The sequence below is a fragment of the Piliocolobus tephrosceles genome, chromosome 3, assembly GCF_002776525.5.
Source record: "Piliocolobus tephrosceles isolate RC106 chromosome 3, ASM277652v3, whole genome shotgun sequence".
Taxonomy (NCBI): Eukaryota; Metazoa; Chordata; class Mammalia; order Primates; family Cercopithecidae; genus Piliocolobus; species Piliocolobus tephrosceles.
In genome coordinates, this window is record NC_045436.1 from 39639614 (window position 1) to 39661724 (window position 22111).

At 40.8% G+C, this 22111-nt stretch overlaps 1 protein-coding gene across 6 annotated transcripts in view; it reads right to left on the reverse strand.

The window, feature by feature from the left end:
* DCLK2 (doublecortin like kinase 2) overlaps positions 1-22111 on the reverse strand; it is a 179657-nt gene that overhangs the window by 18620 nt on the left and 138926 nt on the right. For 2 of the 6 annotated variants that reach the window (XM_023227447.3, XM_023227457.3), the window contains 5 exons: positions 15965-16040; positions 14953-15061; positions 12229-12286; positions 4686-4805; positions 4314-4460 (listed from right to left, as the gene is read on the reverse strand). In XM_023227447.3, the coding sequence (XP_023083215.1) occupies positions 4314-4460; positions 4686-4805; positions 12229-12286; positions 14953-15061; positions 15965-16040 (510 nt within the window). Of the gene's footprint in view, positions 1-4313; positions 4461-4685; positions 4806-12228; positions 12287-14952; positions 15062-15964; positions 16041-22111 lie in introns of those variants that run through there. The other 4 variants (XM_023227460.3, XM_031935313.1, XR_004228875.1 and 1 more) reach the window with 3 other exon arrangements.

Genomic DNA, 22111 nt, shown 5'->3' on the forward strand with positions numbered 1-22111 from the left:
GCACAATTTCCTAACTGTCTGTATCATGAGAGTTAAAACAAAAAGTTTTATAAATGTCACTGTTATTTTGTTTTTACAACTTAAAAACATACTCTTTAGGTACAATTTTTGAAAAATAGTGTTTATTTTAAAGACTCCATTTAGTGATGCCTAGGGATATTCAGAGGTTGCTGTCAGATACTCAGAAGTCCCAGAAGTCCTGTTTTTCACATCCTCTATAAAGAATTCAGAGTCAGACGCAGGAGCATAAATAGAAAGGGACTGAACAGTCTATAACTGCTGAATTATGTCTGTGCAAGTGATATTCCTTGGCTAAACATCAAAAAGGAAGTGTCATTAGGGGCAGACAAGCCTGAAATCATATTTTATCTGATTCATCTCTCCTCAATGCTAGACACAGAAGCAAATATGTCTTAATATGAATACATTTCAGATCTTAGTGGGAGATTGTCTTCAAAGCAGGAAGAAATTATACATATATATGTCTCTAGATAGATACAGATACACACACAGCATTGCTTTAAAAACAATTGCCTTTAATAAAGAGGTGACTAGATGAACAGGGACTCCAAAGGCTTTCTGGCAGAGTTCAGGTCTCCCCAGAAACTGACATTCTCGAGGACTTTGGAGATTTCAAAATTCTTCCAAACATTATGTCACTGGACTTCTAGAGCCACCCCACTGGGCAATTAGGAAGAGAACTGTTACCTCCATTTTACGAATGATGAGACTGAGGCGCACAGCACTCAGGTTACTAGTCATATGGCCAGGCAGGGGCTCCAGCCAGGACCATTATTCGTTCCACAGCACCATTCTGCAAGATTCGGTATCTGAAAAATAACTGGATAGGCCTGCCAGAACCCTGACTATAGCCTGCACTTCCTTACAGATTTTGAGTGAATTTAAACAATAACAACAGTGAGAACTCCAGCCTGCAGTGTTCAAACACCCCACCACAAGCTGTGAGATGCTTCTGTCAAAAGTTGCTCTCAGAATGCAAAAATAAAAAAACGCGAGAAATGCAGATCCCACATACAAAATGAACACTGCATGTTCTCTAAATAAAATGTCAACTTCATGATTTAGAAGGACTTCAAATATGAGAAACCAACCCTCTTCTCTTCTCTCCTCTATCCCCAGAACTCCTGGACAACCTAAATTTATCACTGGTCTCTCATAGTTAACTCTGACACGGCACCACCAGGCTGTAACTCACAGCTTTAACGGCCACCCCTGTGCTCCCTGACACAGCTACCAATACATCTCCACTGGCAGGGTTTTAAATTATGATGCTGCTTACCGGAGAGGGGAATGCAAATCAGATGTCTGAATGCTCTGGTGTTTAAAAACTGAATTAGTTCTTAGAGCAAGAAGAGGCCGACAGTCACTCTGGGTATTTACTTTTAGTATCTCAGTGGCACCCTCTCCTCCCAGGCCAATACCACCAACCTGCTGACTAAATCTAGAAACTGCCGAGGGATATTGTTAGGTTTTCAATGGCAAACACATTTTACTGAGATATATGAGGCTAAGGTTGTTTCTGAAGGCTCGACAGAGCCTTTCTACATCACACATTCGCCTCTTCCAGAGGTCAGTTTTATCCTCTTCTTCCTTCTCCTCCCTTTCTGGGCTAACACAAGGGGGCTGCCGTAGGTTTGGGAAGGGGTGGACGCTCATCTAGGCCAGGTGAGACTCGATGAGGAGTGTGACTCTGATTTCCTGATTGCATTCCAAGACTCATGATGTTGGAGACATCAATCCCCATTACATGATTCACTCTTTTAAATTTTTTAAATTTTAGCCAATTCTCCTGAAGAAGTGAAAAACATTATCCACCCTTGATGTGTGACAAGAAAAAAGGAGGCGGTGTCAGATTCCCTACATACATTAAGAAACTCTGAGTGGAAAAGAGAAGAAACAGGAGGTGAGAGTGAGATCTATGAGCTGGGAAATGGACACTCCCTGGTTTACAGGGAAGCTCACAAGCACCTCAGTCACCTTTGCTGGGCCTTAGATCAGGGCTGCTGGACACACTGGCTCCAGGGGTTCCTTGGGAACCTGTGGCTCCCATATTTTCAGAGAATGCAGTAACTGGAGCCAGTGGGGCAAGGCAGGTTGTGGAGAACAGGAAGCAGTCAAGGGGGTATCCTTACGAATGCCCCATTGTTTAGTGTCTGGGCACACCTGGAGAAGCCCCGTGCCTTTGTTTGCGAAGCCCAGGCCAAACTCAGTTCGACGGTGGAGGAGCCTGGCATACTGCAAGGTCCCAGCGGGCGAGAAGCCTGTTTTGAGGAGAGAACGCCATATCCTTACTTTCCTCCTAAGGCTCGGTTTACAGCTCTGTCTCCATTCCTTGTTAGAGTTCATAAAACCAAGTCCATAATCCCCCCTGCCCCTTTTATTTTTTAACACAGAGCAGGGATATTTCTTTTCCTAATAAGAACATATAGAAATGAAATATAATTCCCTCAAGGCAGAAGACAGTAAGATAAAATTTCACATACTTTTAAACGGACACTCAGAAATCATCAAATGATATTACCAAAAAGAAAAGACACAGACTCTGGATTAGATTAGCCAAAAAATAAAAAGTCCCCAGGATGGCTTCAGAAGCTGTGCATCAAGGCACGCTCCTTTCAACAGTTATTTGTGTGGTGCTCACAGTAGGCTGTAGAGCCTCATGCTCTAGCACCAGTTGCTAGCTGAGTGTCAGTGGTCAGCGAGCAAACACTCTGCTGTCCATTATGTGTTTACGTGGCACTGTCCAAGCCATTGGAGATATAAAGATAATTGAGACACAAACCTTGCCTCCATGGTACTTACAATCCCAAAGAGGTACTTACAATCCCATGTAACCTCCATGGTACTTACAAACCCGAGGTAGCTGTGACTGAACTGTGTCTAGAAAGTCTAGGGTGACATTAAAGAAGACTTAACTTTTGCTCAATGTATTACAAGATGAATGGTTTACCACACTGCTGTAAGAGAGGACGTTGCAAATGAGGACCGGTAGGAACAGAAGCAGTGAAGGAGTAAGGCTGTTGGTAAGTCAAGTCTTAACTAAAAACTGAGGATGGAGGAATCTGTGTTTGGATTAACTCAGATAAGTTTGCCTCCCAAGCAGGAATGAGGATGAGAGCCCTGAAAGGCAGAAATAAAGAAGCCAACTATGTCATGTGTGTTTGTGGGGGGCTGGGAGGAGTGTAAATGTCAAATCACCCAACCAATTTCTCTAAAATTCTTCTATAACGTGGTCATGAAGATTGGCTCCCAACTAGCAAGCTGTGTCTAGTTATCAAGAGTCACCATGAAGGTGAGTTAAATATGGCTTGACGCTTAGGCCATGTTGGGTTGGATGGATAAGAGTTATTTACAGGACAGGAGGCTGAAAAGGCAACTTGAGATCAGACTATGAAGAACTCTGGATACCATGGTAAAATAAGACTTTTTATTCTGTAGAATAATAGGATAAAAGAGACTTCTAAGAAAAAAAAAATTGGCATCTCTTGGTCTCAGTTTCCATGCCTGTAAAGTGGAGATGAATGGACTAGACTATTTCCAAAATTCTTCCCTGCAAATAAATTAACCTCTATATTCTACTCCTGTCTCCTATGAGCCTCTAATTCTGTCTCAAATTTATTCTTCACAATTTTCTGCCCTATAAAATAATTTTCCTGCTCACCTTTAAGTCAGTACCATCAATTAAAATATAAATGAAAATATATTTTCTTATATCTGGTGACATGCTTTGATTCTGTGTCCCCACCCAAATCTCATGTTGAATTGTAATTCCCAATGTGGGGGGAGGCACCTCGTGGGAGGTGACTTGATTCTGGAAGCGAATGTCCCCTATGCTGTTCTTGTGGTAGTGAGTTCTCATGATACGATGGTTTAAAAATGTGTGGCACTTTCCTCCTCGCTCTCCTTCTCTCCTGCCACCATGTGAAGAAGGTGCTCGCTTCCCCTTTACCTTCCACCATGATTGTAAGTCTCCTGAGGCCTCCCAGTCATACTTCCTGTTAAGCCTGTGGAACTGTGAGTCAATCAAACCTCTTCTTCCTAAATTACTCAGTCTCAGGTAGTTCTTTATAGCAGAGTGAGAATGAAATGATACATCTGGTAAATAGTAAATGCAGAAAAATTCAATAACTCCATTAGTATTTGATGGTCGTTGACACAAGTCTTGCTAATTTTCTAAATTTAAAGTCTCATAATGCAGGATTGTTATAGACTGTAAAATGCCATTATTTGCATATGCTCCTTTTAAAGGAAGAGAGGCATTCATTGGAACAGAAAAAGCAGGGATGACATACCAAGAGATTCTCTGGTTTGATGTCTCTGTGCACGATGCTGAGGCCATGGAGATACCTGAGGGCATTGGCTAAGTTGTATACCATGGCGCTGCCATCTCTCTCAGTGTACTTGGTCGACGAAGTAATTGCATCAAAGAGATCTCCACCCTAAAGGATACATAAAAGAATGTATCAAAACATCAACAGTGCAATCCTATGAAGGTAAGAAAGATGGCTCATTGGCACAAAGCAGAAAATGACACAAGTGCCACTAAAACTGGTGATTATAAATAATGAAAGTTACGAGGCAGCAATACACTTTTTTGATTAGGTCCTTCAAGGATATTGTAAATTGTGGGACTAGGCACCAAGAAAATCTCTCTGTCCTCTTACTTTGACCAATTCCATCACCAGAAAGAGCTCAGTTGCTGTTTCCATCTCCTCGACCAGCATAATGATATTGGGATGTTTCACTCGGCGCAGTATCGACACTTCATTCTCAATCAGGTGTTCCTGTCAAATGAACAGTATAGAGAGATCAGAAATCACAGAACCCTCTGCTCTTTCTCTAAGGCCTAGAGGACAGCAAAACAAACACAGCCTGTGGATCTGATGCCAAAGAAAGCATTGCTCTTGGCACAAAGACAACTAAACCTGACCTTGACCTAATTGTTCCCACAGGGACAGGGTCAGTGTCAACATATTTTTGACATTACCAAAAAGATATAGATGCCTAAACATCCCCCAAAAGGCTCCATGGTGCTTCTGTGGCATATTAAGCATACTGTCTTCTCTCTCTTCATTATTTCTAACACCTTAAGAGGTTGTGATGCTCTTAATGAAAAGCATCACAAAAAAGCTATGAAAGCTTCAGCACACAGCTCTGTGCTTTGTAATTCAGCCAGAACCGCTTTTTGATTCCAGTATACACTCACAAATAAAGACTAGGCATATAACAAAACTTGGCATGCTTATAGCGTATAACTTCTGGCATTAAGCATCTTTAGTTTTTAAACTGTTACTAACATGAATTTGAATTTCATGCTGAAATTCATGAAAAAAAGGAACTTTCTTCCTCTATGACTGGATATGAAATCATTCACCAGATGGATGTTCCTTAACATCTTGTATTTCAGAAATCTGAAAACATACAGTACCACGGGGACCACTATTCTCATTTTAGCTCTAATCACTTCTCCTCTGAAAACACCATCTGATTATCAATCCTGGTGAGTAATGCAGTTGGGATCAGCACTGTAGCAAAATGTTTACTTACAGAATTAACGAATTATTCGTAATACATCAACCCATGAATCATGAACAATGATTGCTCTGTTTTAAATGAGACATTAAAACCTCTCAACATGTGTACACATGTATTTTTACACATGGATGCACGAAGTTAAGAGCCACCTCATCCTTTTGGACCATAGCTGGAAATAAAAATTATAACAAATGAATAAATAACATGTGGAGAAAAATCTGTTTCAAGCTCCTGCACATGGTAGGTTGTGTTTCTTGAGCACTGAATGCACTGTGCTTGTCCAAGCAGTCACTCAATAAATGTTGGCAAGTGACAGTGCAAATTTACTAAACAGAAGTATGGGAAAGAAAGAAATCAACATTTACTAGGAATCTAGTCACTGTTTGTTAGTAGCTGTGTAAGGTACTTGTGTAATGTTTGAACACTTTATCCTTGGAAACAGTCACTGGAGGTTGAATGTAAACTAGGTTTCTGACATCCAAGACCATCTTTCTTATATACACATTATCACCTTCCAAAGGGGAAGAATTCAGTAAATGCCAAGATGGAATTCTTCAAAATAAAAATTATAGCTGTAAGTGAAAATACTTAATTCCTTGAAAAGATAAGAGCATACAGTAGCACCACACTGACTTGGGGGTTAAGAACCACACCAGGGTTTGTGCAAGGAGAATCTATGCTTCTTTTAATGAACAGGGCTAAGAAGTCTTTGACTGGCTCAGGACTCAACAAACGCTTCCAAATCTGAAGAATGGTGTTTCTTAGATGCCAGTAGACCACAGCTGGGAAGCCAAGGACAGGGTCTCCTATCCGTCTCCAAGCCCACCTGTCTAAGTTACAGAGCAGCAGACAGAGCCCCGGTTCCTCCCTTGGGAAGCAGCTGTACAGCCAGATCCCTTGTGGTCGCAAAGACAAAGAAAAGACTTGGCAAACCCTCTACATTGATTCACATATTTGAAGCTTTTGGGTCATCTGCACCAAGCATATCCTCAATCACACTAAAAAGCAGGGTTAGATACACTTTTGTGAACATCTATAAGTAAGCACATGAATTTATTTCACTCCATGTGAAGCAAAGACAACAGTTGCTACTGTCATTAAATAGGCTTTTTATTTTAAAGTTACACAAATCTACCCCTTCAATTCTCCTCCCTGTTCCTCATTTTATCCAAAGTTAGAAGAGTCTATATATTCACTTCTCCTTGGGGGCCGTCGTTGTGTTGCTAATTTAGTGATATCTGTAAGATAATCCCCTCACCAGCACCCCAATACCTTCTCTCAAGACTACAACTCCTCAAAGTTATTATCTTCTTCAATAAAAGGCACAACAGAAGGTCTTCTGGGATACATTGTGGAACTTCTCCTAAGGGCCACCAGCAGTGTTACCTTTCAAATATCGCAGCAACATTTCCTCCACCATCACTCATTAGCCTACTGAATTCTACTTGACAATGGCTAGTATTCTAAGCACACAGTGAATGTTTTTGTTAAAACATGAGCACTGTTAACCTTTCTCAACCTCTTACTGTCCCTATAAAATTGTCTATGAAGGAACAATCCACTTTTGAAACGAACCATTATCAGAAGCAAAATAAAAGTACTGCATAAAAATCCTTACAGACATTATCTATTCCTTGTGCAACCTATATGTAGTCTTTGTTTCTAATATGTAAAAAAAAAAAAAAAAAAAATGCTCTAAATTTTCCAAGAGAATATTTCTAAATATAATATGAACATCACTTTTGTCTTGAGCCATATTGAACTTACATTATTCAATCATCTACCATTATTTATGTTAAGTGATTCATGATTCTAACTCCAAATAATTTACATATGAATCATCTCATGGCAGTGTTCCACAGTTCTGTATGAGAGTAAATGACGAAACTGCTAACTTGGCAAAGAACACTGCCTTATCTTTGGACATGGTGATTTTTAACATACAAAGAGAGAGGGATGGGGGGTATAACAGGAGACCAAGTAACTCTCTCAAACTAGACTAATCATCTTGTCTCAACCCACCCCAGCCCATAAAGCAGTCCTTTCCTCTGTGTTCTCCATCTCACTGAACGAAACTGCTGTCCCAAGCAGAAACAGGAAATGCACCCTGATTCCTTCTTTCCTCCTCCTCCCTGTGGGTGGATAATATACCCACAGTCACCAATATCTGCCCAGTTACCTCCTTGGTGGCCTCTGAATCCATCCATTCATCCATTCAGTTCTCTCTGTTCCTCTTGCCAATCCCTTACCTCGACTTCTAGGCATTTACACAGGTAGTTTTCTTTTATTTGAGACAGAGACTCATTCTGTCGCCCAAGCTGGAATGCAGTGGTGTGATCCCAGCTCACTGCAACCTTAACCTCCCAAGCTCAAGCAATCTTCCCGCCTCAGCCTCCTGAGTAGCTGGGACCACAGGTGTGCACCCAGTTAATTATTTTTTGTAGAAACGGGGTCTCGCTATGTTGCCAGGGCTGGTCTCGAACTCCTGGGCTCAAGGAATCCTCCCACCTCAGCCTCCCAAAGTGCTGGGATTATAGGCATGAGCCACCATTCCGGTCATAGTTTTATCTGGAACTTTCTTCATCTACTTATTGGCAAACTCCTATGTACTTATCAGGACCAGATCAGAAGGCCCCTCCTCTAAGTCACCTCCCCTGCTCACTCACAGCTGGGTCAGGTAGTCCTGTTCTTACAGCCCCGTATCACAGCTCTCATCCCACCATCCTTCAACTGTTTGTGTGCTGGTCTCTAACCCTCCGGAACTGAGAGCTTGTGGAGGTTTTGGTTACCTCACTCTCCAGCAACTAGCACAGTTACTAACAAACAGTAGGTACCAAAGTGTTCATGTGAAGGAGTAGACACATCACGCACTGCACTGCCCACATGGCTTCATAGCTGGCATCTGTGTTGCTCAGAGCACACTGCTGAGGAGAAAGTGGTGAGAGAGAGAAAATGTACAAATCACCACATGGGATTTCTGTGGTAAACATATGTAATAGACTGAATGATGGATACCCAAAGACATCAAGTCCTAATTGCTGCAACTTGGAAATATTACCTTACTTGGGAAAAGGCTTCTGCAGATGTGATGAAGGGTTCTGCGATGGAGAGATAACCCTGGATTGTCAGAGGGAGAGGGGTAAATGCCACCACAGATGTTCTTGAGAAGCACAGGGAAGTTTCACACAGACAGAGGAGAAGGCAGCATGAAGATGGAGGAAGAGACTGGTGGGCTGTGACCACAACCCAAGAATACTGCTAGTCATGGGATGCTCAGAGGCAAGGAACAGATTCTCCCCAAAACCCCCAAAGGAAGCATGGATTTCTGACTTTCAGCCTCCTGAACTGTGAGAAAATAATTTTTGGTTGTTTTAAGCCACCAAGTTTGTGGTAATTTATTCCCACAGCCTGGGGAAATGAATACTTCCAAATATACTTCTGGATTTATGTCCTGCCCGGGCCCATGTAGATGATGGATGCAAAACTGTATACCGTAGGAAGACAAAGAAGGACCACTTCTAAGCACCAGAACAGAAATTGTACACTATGAGAATTCAATAAATATTTATTCAGCATGAAAGAGAATATTAGAACTGGAAGAATTCTTAAATTTATAAATACCCTAGCCTTCTCAAAAGCCTCTATAAATCTGGCCCCAACACAGCTCTTATAATAATCTCCTACTTAGAAGGGCCCAACATGCTTTCTGTCCTCTGGGCCTTTGCTCAGACTGTTCTGACCACCTGGTAGGCTGCTCTTTGATTGCTGCCTACTGAAACCCTCCCTTCCCACTGTTCCTGCTCCAGCCCAAATGCTTCTTCCTCTGTAGCGTCTTCACTGGTCACCTACTTCTCTCCCACGTGCTTCCCCTCAACTCCAACATTCTTTGCAGAACTGGTATTAATATATATATCACCCTATTCTTAGCACAGTGTCTTGCAGACAAAATATGCACCAAAATTTAGGTAAATACATTAATCTAACAATGCCAGCGCATATTAAGAATGAACAAACAGAAGGCAAGAAAAAGAAAGAATGTTTCCCAAGTTCATATTACCTGAAGAAATGAATACATTGAACTTAGAGAGAGAACACAGATCAGCCAATGTACAGGCTGTGTAACCAAACAGCCCAAAATTCCACTCACAGATCTGTCTCTGTGTGGCCTTTTGAAAGCTATTTAATCTGAGTCTGTTTCCTTATCTGTAACACTGGCGCATCTGTTTTTCAAGTCATTAATGTGCAAAGTTCCTATATATCCAAGCCTGGATAAATAATACATTTTAACAAATAGCAGATATTATTTTCAGCATTATTAATTTTCTGTATACAGCAGGTGGCCAATATTCCAAAATAGTGACTGAATACTACCCCCTCAAATTAACAAAAATTCTCTATATAATTTTTTTCTAAAAATAAAATCTAATGGGAAAAATCAACTTATTTGTAACTAATCGAGTTTTAAAATTATAATTTTATACAGTCTTAATGTGGAAATAGTTGTTTAGATAAGCAAAATGTAAAAGCGGAAAAAGTATTTGATCATGTATTATAAAAACAGAATGACATTCAGAGACTAAAAAAAATAAGATCCAAATGTTAGAACTGACTTATCCATTTGCCTCAGCACTTAGTGTACCAGACTAAATTTTCTGCTTACAAAAGCCTTTTTTTTTTCCAACCATAGAAACTGCTGTTTAAATTTTAATCAGGTAACCCATGTCCTTACCATAGCACTTATTTTTTACTGTTTTGAAAAAAATTTTAATATAGTTCTATAGAACCTGGCTCACCAAACTATGATACATTGTGCTTAAATCACACACCACCACATGGAAAGCAGAACACTTACACATATGGAGAAAAGGCTATTACAGTGAAAAATAATAATTATATTGCTAGAAGAAGAAATAAAAGTCCATCAAATTATTTAAAGAAAATTAAGGGAAAGAAAACCTCACTTACTCAAAGGAAAAGGGGCATTTTGCACAGTCTATGCTTCAGTAATTATCACAGTGTAGTTAAAAAAAAAAAAAAAAGGAAATGACAAATTTGCCTCCTGGATTTTCCATTCTGGAGTTCTGAGAAGATTTTTCTAAAACATTTGAGCAAAAAATACACTATTTTGTAGAAGTCCAATGAAGACTAGTTTAGGAGTTCCATAACTATAAAATGACAATTATCAGATCAAATCCTGCTAATTATAAATTCTAAACTCCTCTGGCATATTAATAATGTTAGCAGTTAACATGTGTTGAATTCTTATTATATACTAGCACTTCTCTGTTTTCCACGGTTTAATTCAACCAATTTTCACAATAATCTTATGTTCTAGGTGTCGATAATAACCACACTTTAAAGGAAGAAATAGAGGGGTTAAATAAATTTTCCAAGAAGAGGCAGAGCCAGGAATACACTTTATAGAATCTGGCTTTAGAGCAGCAGTGTCCAGCATAAATATACCCCATGATCCATATACATAACTCTAACCAAGAACCACATTAAAAAGCAAGATTTTTAAAATTATAACTTAATGTATCTAAATATTTTCATTTCAACATGTGATCATACACAAAGATATTAATGAGGTATTTCACATTCTTTTTTTAGTACTAAGTCTTCAAAATCTGGTGTGTATTTTACACTCAGCAGCCTATCTCAATCCAGACTGGCTACAATGAAGTGCGTTACAGCTGCATACGACTAGTAGCTCTGGTACTGAACGATGCAGCTCTACGGCTTATTCTCTTGATATGCTACCACAATGGCATCTAAAAAGGTCTTTGTCATCGCTGCTATAGAACATTTATTTTTTCAAACATAGTTAAAGTATCAGTAACTGTAGCAGCATTTTATTGGTTGATCTTTTCCCAATCCCAGATAGAGAGTGGGACAGAAGAAAAAAGTTTATCTTATTGAGGAGAGGATTCTTCACAGCATCTCTGCTCATCATGCATCAGCTTCTATTCCAAATATCTTTCCAAGGATGTTTGTCCAGCAAACACCCCTGGAACACAGAGATGAGTCTCTCTTACAGGCAAATGGCAGATTTGTTTCCTGACCAGGATAACGAAAATAATAGTCTCCTCTGAAGCAAAGATTGGGCAGGATTGCTAGCACCTCCTCCTAAGATTGAGGGTTTCCTAAGCTCAGAGTTCCCCAGCTATGACATAAACCTACTGTGTGTAAATCATCCAACTGGGCCCCTCTGCCTCACTGTCATGGGACTTGGGAGTTAAGGGGAACCAATGCAAGCATGAAGCTCATGCTACCTGCTGTGCCACGAGTAACAAATTCCTTTGTCTCTGATTCAGAAATCTTGTGTTCTGCTGGCCTATATGAAGCTGGAAGGCTTTGTTAGCTTGCCAGTAAAGTCCCAGGTCCCTCACAGTTCCTGACACACCTTTTCAGTGTTGTTGGGTGTTAAAATAGGTATCTCGCAGAGGAAAGAATCTTTGTTTTCTAGTTAGGACCAAGATCAAATCAATTTCCTGTTTCAGGATTAAAGTTTCTGAAAAATAGCAGGAATAAAACAGCTTGACTGGTTTTCCCATTATTATTGGTGTCTACTCCTGCTGTGAGAGTCAAGTCCCCACTTAAATTCCTTCATCACAGTAAACACCTTACCAAGGTACTCCAGTTTCTTTTACAAAGGAGTTATGCATACTATACCTTTCCACAACATCTGGCTTTGTCTATAATCTTTAGGGCAAACTCCTTTCCAGTGGACCTATGGAATAACCAGAGGAAGACCATTTAAAGACATAAATCAGATACCATCATTCCTGTTTTCTTTCTTTTTTATACTTTAAATTTGTTTTGTTTGTTTTTTGTAGAGACGAGGTCTCATTATGTTGCCCAGGTTGTTCCTGAACTCCTGGGCTCAACTGATCCTCCCATCTCAGCCTCCCAGAGTTCTAGGATTACAGGCGTGAGTCACCACACCTGGATCATTCCTGTTTTCTTCTATAGCACAAACCCAGGAAGGAAAAACTTGGCTCTTCCTCTGTGCATTAAAGAAAATATCTAGTGGAGTCAGGGTACAAAGGTACTCCCAAAATTAAAAACAAAAACAAAGCCAAACTGTATGTTAATTAAATATTCTTTCATGAATATTAACTATAATATTAAGTAACTCACATTTAAAGTATTTCAATTCTGTTACATAAGGGAGAGGCAAGAAATATTTTTCTACATGTAAATCTCAAAATAGTTCTCTTAGGAGACAGAATAAAGTTTAAAAAAGTGAAATTAATGAAAAATTTTATTATCAATATATTTTTATATTAGTCCATTAATGACATTAGTCCATAATTCAAAAGTGAAAAGTCCCCTGACTTTCATTATTTCTCAGCCAAAACTTTAGCTAGGATCTGATCTGGTACCATGTTAGTCACACCTTTAAATGCTCTTTCCTGGCACTAGAAAGATCATTCACAAGGATAAAAGAATCTTGATGTTATTATTTATTTATTTATTTGAGACAGAGTCTCACTCTGTCAGCCAGGCTGGAGTGCAATGGCGCAATCTCAGCTCACTGTATCCTCCACCTCCCAGGTTCAAGTGATTCTCCCTGCCTCAGCCTCCAGAGTAGCTGCGATTACAGGCACCTGCTACCACCACTGGGCTAATTTTTGTATTTTTAGTTGAGATACGTTTCACCATGTTGGCCAGGCTGGTCTTGAACTACTGACCTCAGGTGATTTGCCTGCCTCGGCCTCCCAAAGTGCTGGGATTACAGGTGTGAGCCACTGTGCCCAGTCATTATTTAATTTTTAATCACTTCTAAAATAATTTAATTTGAACATGCCAAAAATGTCTTTTAGTATAGAAAAACCATTCAATAAAGAACACCATGGTACTCGTAGAATACACTCATTCTCTCAAGCACAGCTGGATTTGCCAGGTGGTCATAGTACACACTGATGAGGCCTGGCTTGGAAGAGTCACTTGTCCTTAAACTGTTCTCCCTATAACAAAAACTAAATCCTGCCTCAGGTTTCTGACCAGTCTTTAAAAGTCATACTTCAGATGTTTTACTTTGTTACTTAGGGGGCAGTCTGTGTATTAGAGCTAGGTAAAAGGACTCAGAGAACAAGGCATTACCTTGTGTACCAATGTAAGGAGCACTAAAGCTTCAATGGAGATGTAACAAAATGGAAACACCGTAGTTACCAAAAGTTTCTGGAAAAATCTCCAGAAATGATAAAAGTTATCACTTAGAATGGGAAGGATAGCAGCCTATAAACACCAAGACTCTAATCTGAACCAAGACTCTCATCTGACTCTTTTCTGGTTTGAATATTGTTTACAAAAAATCTGGAATAGGCAAAAGTAGGCTGATTGTGATTTTTTTTTTCTTTTTTTGAGACAGAGTCTTGGTCTGTTGCCCAGGCTGAAGTGCAATGGCATGATCTCGGCTCACTGCAACCTCCGCCTCCCAGCTTCAAGTGATTCTTGTGCCTCAGCCTCCCCAAGTAGCTAGGACTTCAGGCATGTGCCACCCAACCTGTTTTTTGTTTTGTTTTTGTTTTTGTTTTTGTTTTTAGAGATGGGGTTTCAACATGGTGGCCAGGCTGGTCTTGAACTCCTGGCCTCATGTAATCCACACACCTCAGCCTCCCAAAGTGCTGGGATTACAGGTGTGAGCCAGTCCACCAGGCCTGGCCTGATTGTGATCTTAAACAGAGTCAGAGCTCATATATCCTGAACTACTGGAATATTCCATCAAGTATTAACTGAGAGGGAGGATTACTGTGGGAATTAAGTGATTTAATACAAGTACAGACTGAGAACAACGCTTGACACAGGTAAATATAGGAGATGTTCTTAAAAATGACTTATTCTTGTCATTCCTCTCTGGCTCATGACGAGACCCTTATATACATATCTCAGCCCAAATCCACATAAAACAGTTTTGTACTCTATGTATACACATATTATATTCTTCCTGTAGGCATGCAAAATGGCCGATTTTGGCTGGGCACAGTCACTCATGCCTGTAATTCCAGCACTTCTGTAGGCCAAGACAGGAGGATTGTTTGAAGCAAGGAGCCTAGGACCAGCCTGGCAACAAAGCAAGACCCTGTCTCTATTAAAAATTTAAAAATTAGCAGGAGGCTGAGGTGGGAGAATCATGGCACCCTGGAGATTGAGGCTGCAGTGAGCTATGATGGTGCCACTGAACTCTAGCCTGGGTGACAGAGTGAGACCCTGCCTTTTTTTTTTTTTTTTTTTTTTTTTGAAAAAAAAAGGAAAGAAATGGTTGGTCCCAAGGGCAGACTCAGGGAAAAGGAGAGAGAGACTTTCCAGAAGGGCCTTTTTAAAATTAAGAATAAACTCCAAGGAAAATTGTATCTGCAGATGAACAAAGAATTGTCCTCACTGTCCACTCACCTGTCTATACACTCTTTGACCACTGCAAAATTGCCATCACCAATGACCTTTCCAATTTTGTATTTCTCAAGGAGAGTTGATGACTCAGAGCATCTGTTTCCATTTACACCTGCCAAAAGGATAAATACAAATTCTAAAGAAAACATCAGCATTTTATACTGATTCCTACATATTTGTAAAATAGTAAACTGCGGTGCATTTATTTCTAATTCTATGGTGAAACTAAATAAAATATCTGGGCACATTTCCTGAATAGAACACCAGAATCATCAGTTTCCTTTTGACTTTGTTGGTTGAAATCAGAAACCTACAATCAATAAACCTAACAAATCCCTGAAACATCAGGTAAAATAAGTGATGAGCCTTATGTAAAAAGGGTATTTCATATTTCACTAAAACTTATCCAACCTTTTTTGTCGATGTTCAAGAAAGCGGCAGGGGACACAAGACGACAGAAAAAGAAAAAAATAACAAAGAAAGGAGAAGAGGATGGTGGTGGGAATTTAATCTTCAAAATGTTCAAGATTTCTCTTCAAGATTTTCTAGTAGAGAAAACTCTTAAGAGCCCAGATAAGATAGATGTCTTGTTAAGGCTAATTTCTGGCTCAAAGCTTTCTCAAAAAGATATGTCAGGGGGAGGGTTAAGATCGGCCCACTTCCCACTACATGTCCCAGTGTCCAGCACACAGAAGATACCAAATCAAGAAAATTGAGTTTTGTTATCTAATTGAAAGGAAATACATTTAGAAGTTGTGAGCAGATCACCACAAAAATAAAAGAAGCCCAAGTCTAAAATTTGAAGCTTCAATAGCTTAGTTAATGACAATGAGATTTTTCTTTATCTTGAAGTGACCCCCATCCCCACCTCTTACTAAGACCAAAGGGGCTGACAGGTGATGTGATCACGTCCCTCTTTAGTAAGATTGTAATTTAGCACAAGTGAATTTTAGGTGAGCACCAAGTTCACGTGCATAATTTTCTTTACCAAAGTAATGATCAGATTGAGAACTACCTTCAGGGCTCATGCAACGGTCAAGTTCAGGTCCACCGTTTACATTGGAAGAAGATCTGCCATGAGCAGAAATCTGCTGAAAGAGGAGAATGACCATTATTTATCACGATAATTCACAAATCTTTAGCTAACTAATCTGTTGACACAGAAAATGCTTACAGAATGTAAAAACATGTCACAGAAACCGAGGAGGCGTTCCCTTTCTTCTCATCTCACCTCTCTCCTTATGTACAATACACCAATGCATTTCTTCCTTAGATATTTCATTCAGATTAGACATAAGAAAAATCATCATTGTTGCTTTTTTTTGAAATTATGTTATTTTTTACTTCCATAAAAGGAATTAAAAGACTCTATGGCATCACAGCTGGATAAGATAGTTATTAGTGGTACAATAAGGCTTAGAACTACAGAGAATTCTAATGGTTCCAGGTTAAACACGTGACTCCTAGGAGTTTAATCATTTTATTTCCTCATGATAAATGATAACTGATGGACAACTGCAATTTTTCAAAATTTAACTTTTTTGTTGTTCTGTTTAATTTTTAGCTGCTAAAATTGGAGGCAACTCCAAATCGACAGCACTCTGTGGCAGAATGTTTAAAAAGCTATAGTGTTTAAAAACAATGTCCAGAGAAGGGATGTAAAAGGAAAGCCTAAAAGAAAATCACACCATTCTCTGTTCCATTCCCCACCCACGGCCGCCACCCTGGTCCAAGTCCTTCTCCAGCTACACTTGGCATTGCATCAAAGGCCTCTTTAGTTACTCTCAGTCTCTCCCATTCCACATAGCATTGCCAGAGAAATTTTTCCTGAGAACAGTTGAGATATCACCTCCAGGATTCAGAAACTCCAGTGTGTCTTTGTTACCAACATAATAAGTAACTCCAAAATCTTCAGCATGGCATTCAGGCCATGATCTGTCCCCTACCTACTTGTCTAATGTGTTTCCCACCACTTGTTCTGATGCGTTTTACACTTACAATAATTCAATTTGCTTTTATCTTTCCAAAGTTAAACTTTCAAGTCTTAATTTTCTCCTCTGAAAATGGAGACAGTAGCAGTGTCCAACCCAAAGATTTGCTAAAAAATAAAAATGAGCTTATCCTTGTAAAATCACTTTGTGTCTGACATGTAACACTAACTCAATATTAGTTTATCAGTGTCTTTTCTTAAATCATCATAGCAGAGAACCTTGAAATGAGTGATGAAGAACATGGGCTTGGTGCGGTGGTGCACACCTATAATCCCAGCACTTTGGGAGGCCTTGATGGGTGGACCACCTGAGGTCAGGAGTTTGAGACCAGCCTGACCAACATAGTGAAATCCCGTCTCTACTGAAAATACAAAATCAGCCAGGTGTGGTGATGCATGCCTGTAATCCCAGCTACCTGGGAGGCTGAGGCATGAGAATAGCTTGAACCAGGAGGTGGAGGTTGCAGTGAGCTGAGATCGCACCACTGTGCTCCAGCATAGGCAACAAGAGTGAAACTCCTCAAAAAAAAAAAAAAAGAAAAAAAGAATGTTTGTGAACTGTTGAATGTAAATGGCCATAAGAGACCTTTTGCTAAATAAAAGACAGGGTCTCACTCTGTTGCCCAGGCTGGAGTACAGTGATGCAATCTTGGCTCACTGTAGCCTCCACCTCCTAGGCTCAAGGGATCCTCCCACCTCAGTCTCCCAAGTAGCTGGGACTACAGGTATACACCACCACACCCAGCTAATTTTTGTATTTTTTGTGGAGACAGGGTCTCATTATGTTTCCCAGGCTGGTCTCAAACTCCTGGGATCAAGCCATCTGCCCGTGTCCGCCTCCCAAAGTGCTGGAATTACAGGCATGAGCCACCATTTGGCCTGGCCAGCTAAATTCTTAATGGGAATAAAGATAAGAACATGATTTTTCTGGAAAGTCATATCTCAGAAGATAAAAAGATCTCTGCTGATCACGGCCTGCCCCAGAATAAAGTAACGGGGGAGGTGGAAAATCAACACTCGGGAAGCATAGTGGACAGTGACCAGTGGACCCACATGTCTAATCTCACAGCCCAGGGCAACATAGCCCCACATGGTCAGGCCACAGGCAGCTGGGTGAGGCATGGTCACTGGGCAGGAGAACCACCTCCTCTCCCAGCACTCAGACCTCAGGACTTTGAGCAGAGTGCAGGTCCCCACACCAACTGCTGAGGTCCTAAGACCTGTACCTGGGTCCCTGCTCTCCCCGAAGCCTGCTTGTTCAGATATCCTGGAAGCAGGTAATGGTCCTGCAACAAGTCCTGTTCTTGAGCTAATTTGGGTAAGTACTGGGTTACTGCAAGCTGATGTGTTGTCTGAGTCAAGGACACTCATCACATCAGGATGGGCTGAAACACAGGCATTTCTACTTCAGTGTACATTTTCACATGGATCAGCAACTAATCGAAGTGTTTATCACTTGAGTTCCTGTGAACCATTGTAATGTTCCCAATGTTTATTTTGATTAAACCTTCACTCTCACCCTACCCAGATCCCCTGTACAGCTCAGCAATTACAAACCTGGCATGTGTTGGGATTTGTGGGTGACATTGAGCAGGGAAAGAGACCAGGAAACAGGACAAGTGATGGAAGGCTGGTCTCCAGTGACTAAAAGACAGTGGCACCTGGGCTGAAGCCTTGAGCCTCAGAAGGAAAAGGGGGCCTTGTGTGTGTGGGGGGGTGGGGTGGGGGGAGGAGAGGAGAGAGAGAGAGACAGAGAGAGAGCCCAAGAGAGCGCAAGAGCGAGCAAGACTGAGCACGGCATGGGGCCAAGCAAAGGGCCACTTTCAAGTGTACCTAACAAAGTCTCCACTAAATACCAGGAAATGCAGCTTCTTAGCAAACAGCAAGGCCAAGGACATTTTTCAAAGCTGTCAAATTAATATTTTTTAAAAGGTGTTAAGCCTCAAGTATTAAAACAAATAAACAAACAATTATGTAGCGTTAACAGGGATGGCTTATCCAATTACTTAACCAAATATGCTCCTTTATTTGAAAATATGCCTTTCCTAAAGAGAAGAAAAAAACATGAAAAAATAAAAGGGATCATTTTATTATAGTGCAGCTGAACAGAGAAACATAATTAGACACAGAGACAATTTTCTTTCTCCCTCTTCACTCCTCTGTAAAATCTACAGCAATGACTTGTGCTGTTTTAAGGGATAAGAAGATTAAGACACATCGTTATTACTGCTCAGATGTTTACAATCTAATGAGGAGGGGCAGGTGCACCTAAACGTAAAACCGTCAGTGAAACGTCTGCATTTCAGGACAGGTGCTGATGGTTACAAATGACTCTGAAGAGCCGTGAGAGGGAGCCATTTTGCTACAGCACAAATCCGAGCTTGCGTTTGAATCGCTCAGCTAGGGATTCAGTTCATCGGACCTCCCACTAATGAAGCCTGGCTTTCCAGAGGTAGAAGAAAAGCTGGGTATTCAGCAAGATCTCTGAACAGATCGCTGGCAAATGTGAAGCATCTATTGTTAAATATAAGGCAAAGCATTCCCAGTGACCTGAGAAACATGCAGACAAAGAGCAATGAAAACACAAGAAATAAAGCTATGATTTCGCACAATTCTCATCATTTCCTTTGCAAAATTTGTATATTCCCTTGTTTCCTGTAAATGAATTACTCTCTTAATGAAGCAAGAATTAAATTAGTACCAGCAAGATCAAATACGGCATTCAAGATTAAACCTGTCCCATTTCTATTGTCAAACTAACAATTTCTATTAAAATCTCTTAAAATGCTAATGAGCATTCCTGCTTCCATCAGCAACTATGATGCTGAGACAGCACAAAGAAAAGTGCCTAGATGCTGTATGCTAGCAAGGTCCTTCTCAACAAAGCATAATGGATGGCAGCATTTACAGTTTTCAGGATACCATTCATAATTGCCAATTGGTTCAGAGAGACAGCATTGTGTTTGACAGTGGCAAGGGGATGGGGGATATATTTCCTAATGAGGTCCTGATTCTGATTGGCCAAGGAGGGAGGTTGACAGAAGAGAACCTTGAAGGTATTGCTGAGTGTCTTCTCTGGGATCTGGTGCCCCTGCACCACCTCGCTACTTCTCTGGCAGCAGTGGCTCCATTTTTATTAATAAGCAAGGAAGGGAAATGTCCAAGAATCCTCTTCTGCTAAAAACTTTTTTTTTTTTTTGAGACGGAGTCTCACTTTGTCACCCAGGCTGGGGCAGCATGATCTTGGCTTACTGCAACCTCTGCCTCCCAGGTTCAAGCGATTCTCCTGCCTCAGCCTCCCAAGTAGCTGAGATTACAGGCACCCACCACCATGCCTGGCTGATTTTTTTATATTTTTGGTAGAGACAGGGTTTCACCATTTTAGCCAGGCTGGTCTCGAGCTCCTGACCTCAACTCATCCACCTGCCTTGGACTCCCAAAGTGCTGGGACTACAGGCGTGAGCCGCCGTGCCCGGCTGCTAAGAACTCTAAAAGACTTGAAAACAGAGCAGAAGATGCTTTACAGTGCTCTCAATTGCTAGCATCATTTAAAGGTATTCATGGCTGATTGCGGACATCTGATGAAGAGCAACACTCCACTTTTCTACATTTTTAGCCAGGGAGTTATGTCAGAGGGTCCTATGTTAAACTTCTTTGATAAGCAGATTACCACAATTTCTACAAATCTGAAGTTTAAGGAGAAATGTTAAGTACTACACTAAACTGTTTTCTGTTCTGAAATAGACAAGTCTCGAAAAACAGTAGCAAGAGGGATTACTTACTGCATTATCGCATATTACTGTTGACTTGAGTATAATGCTAGCTACCCTTGTGCTATATTGGTTTTCCTTCATGTTCCTGGCTCATAACTCCCACAGCCCTTGTTATCATGTTGGGATGCTTTAGGTCTCAGAAAACAATCTCTCTGACCTTCTCCTGCCCTCCTTTCACCTGCCTAAGGCAGGACTCAAATCTGACTGCAGTCATAAGACTCTCATTCCAGAGGAGGTCCTGCCCCGTACCCTGAAGCAAGGAATGCTCTACAAAGAGACTAAGAAAAATCAGAACCAACCGGCTTTGCTGGGATTAGGTCATATCCCTTTTTGTCCAGTCATATTTCTACAGGGTTGTCAATTACGCCTATGTAATGAAGCCTCCATAAAAATCCAAAAGGACAGGGTTGGGAACACTTCTGGACAGCTGCGTATGTGGAGGTTTCTGGAGGATGGCATGCCCAGGGAGGCCATGGAAGCTGTGCACGCCTTCCCCCATACCTTGCCCTATGCATCTCTTCATCTGTAGCCTTTGTAACATAATATCCTTTATAATAAATTGGTAAACACTTCCCTGAGTACAGTGAAGTGTTCAGTGAAATGCAAATTAATCAAACCCAAAGAGGGGTCATGGGAACTCCAACTTGAAGCTGGTCATTCACAAGTTCCAGAGGCCCAGACTTGCCACTGGTGTCTGAAGGAAGGGGTAGTTTTGGGGACTGGGCCCTCAACCCATGGGATCTGATGCTATCTCCAGGTAGACAGTGTCAGAATTGAATTGGGAGGACACCCACCTGGTACCTGCTGTAGAACTGATTGCTCACTTAGTGGTGGAATAAAACTCATCCCCCACATTTGGTCACAAAACTCTTCTTCTGTGCTTATTGTTTTTTTTTTTTTTGGTGTGAGAGCAGAGTAAAAACATGGTTTGAGAAAGTTTTTCCCTAATATTTCTTTTCTTTTTTTTAATAAAAGGACAAACGAACAGAAATATTTGTCTGTAGTGAGTTTCTTGAATGTGTTTTGGAAAATGGCATCACAATTCAAGTGGTAAATGGTCTACTATAAGGGTCAAGTCAGAAACATTTTCTTCCTCTTTTTTTTTTTTTTTTTTTTTTGAGACACTCTATCACCCAGGGTGGAGTGCAGTGGCGCGATCTCGGCTCACTGCAACCTCTGCCTCCCAGGTGTAAGTGATTCTCCTGCCTTGGCCTCCGGAGTAGCTGGGATTACAGGTGTGTGCCACCATGCCTGGCTAATTTTTGTATTTTTAGTAGAGATGGGATTTCATCATGTTGGCCAGCCTGGTCTTGAACTCTTGCCCTCAAGCGATCCACCTGCCTCAGCTTTCCAAAGTGCTGAGTTTACAGGTGTGAGCCATCGTGCCCGGCAGGTCAGA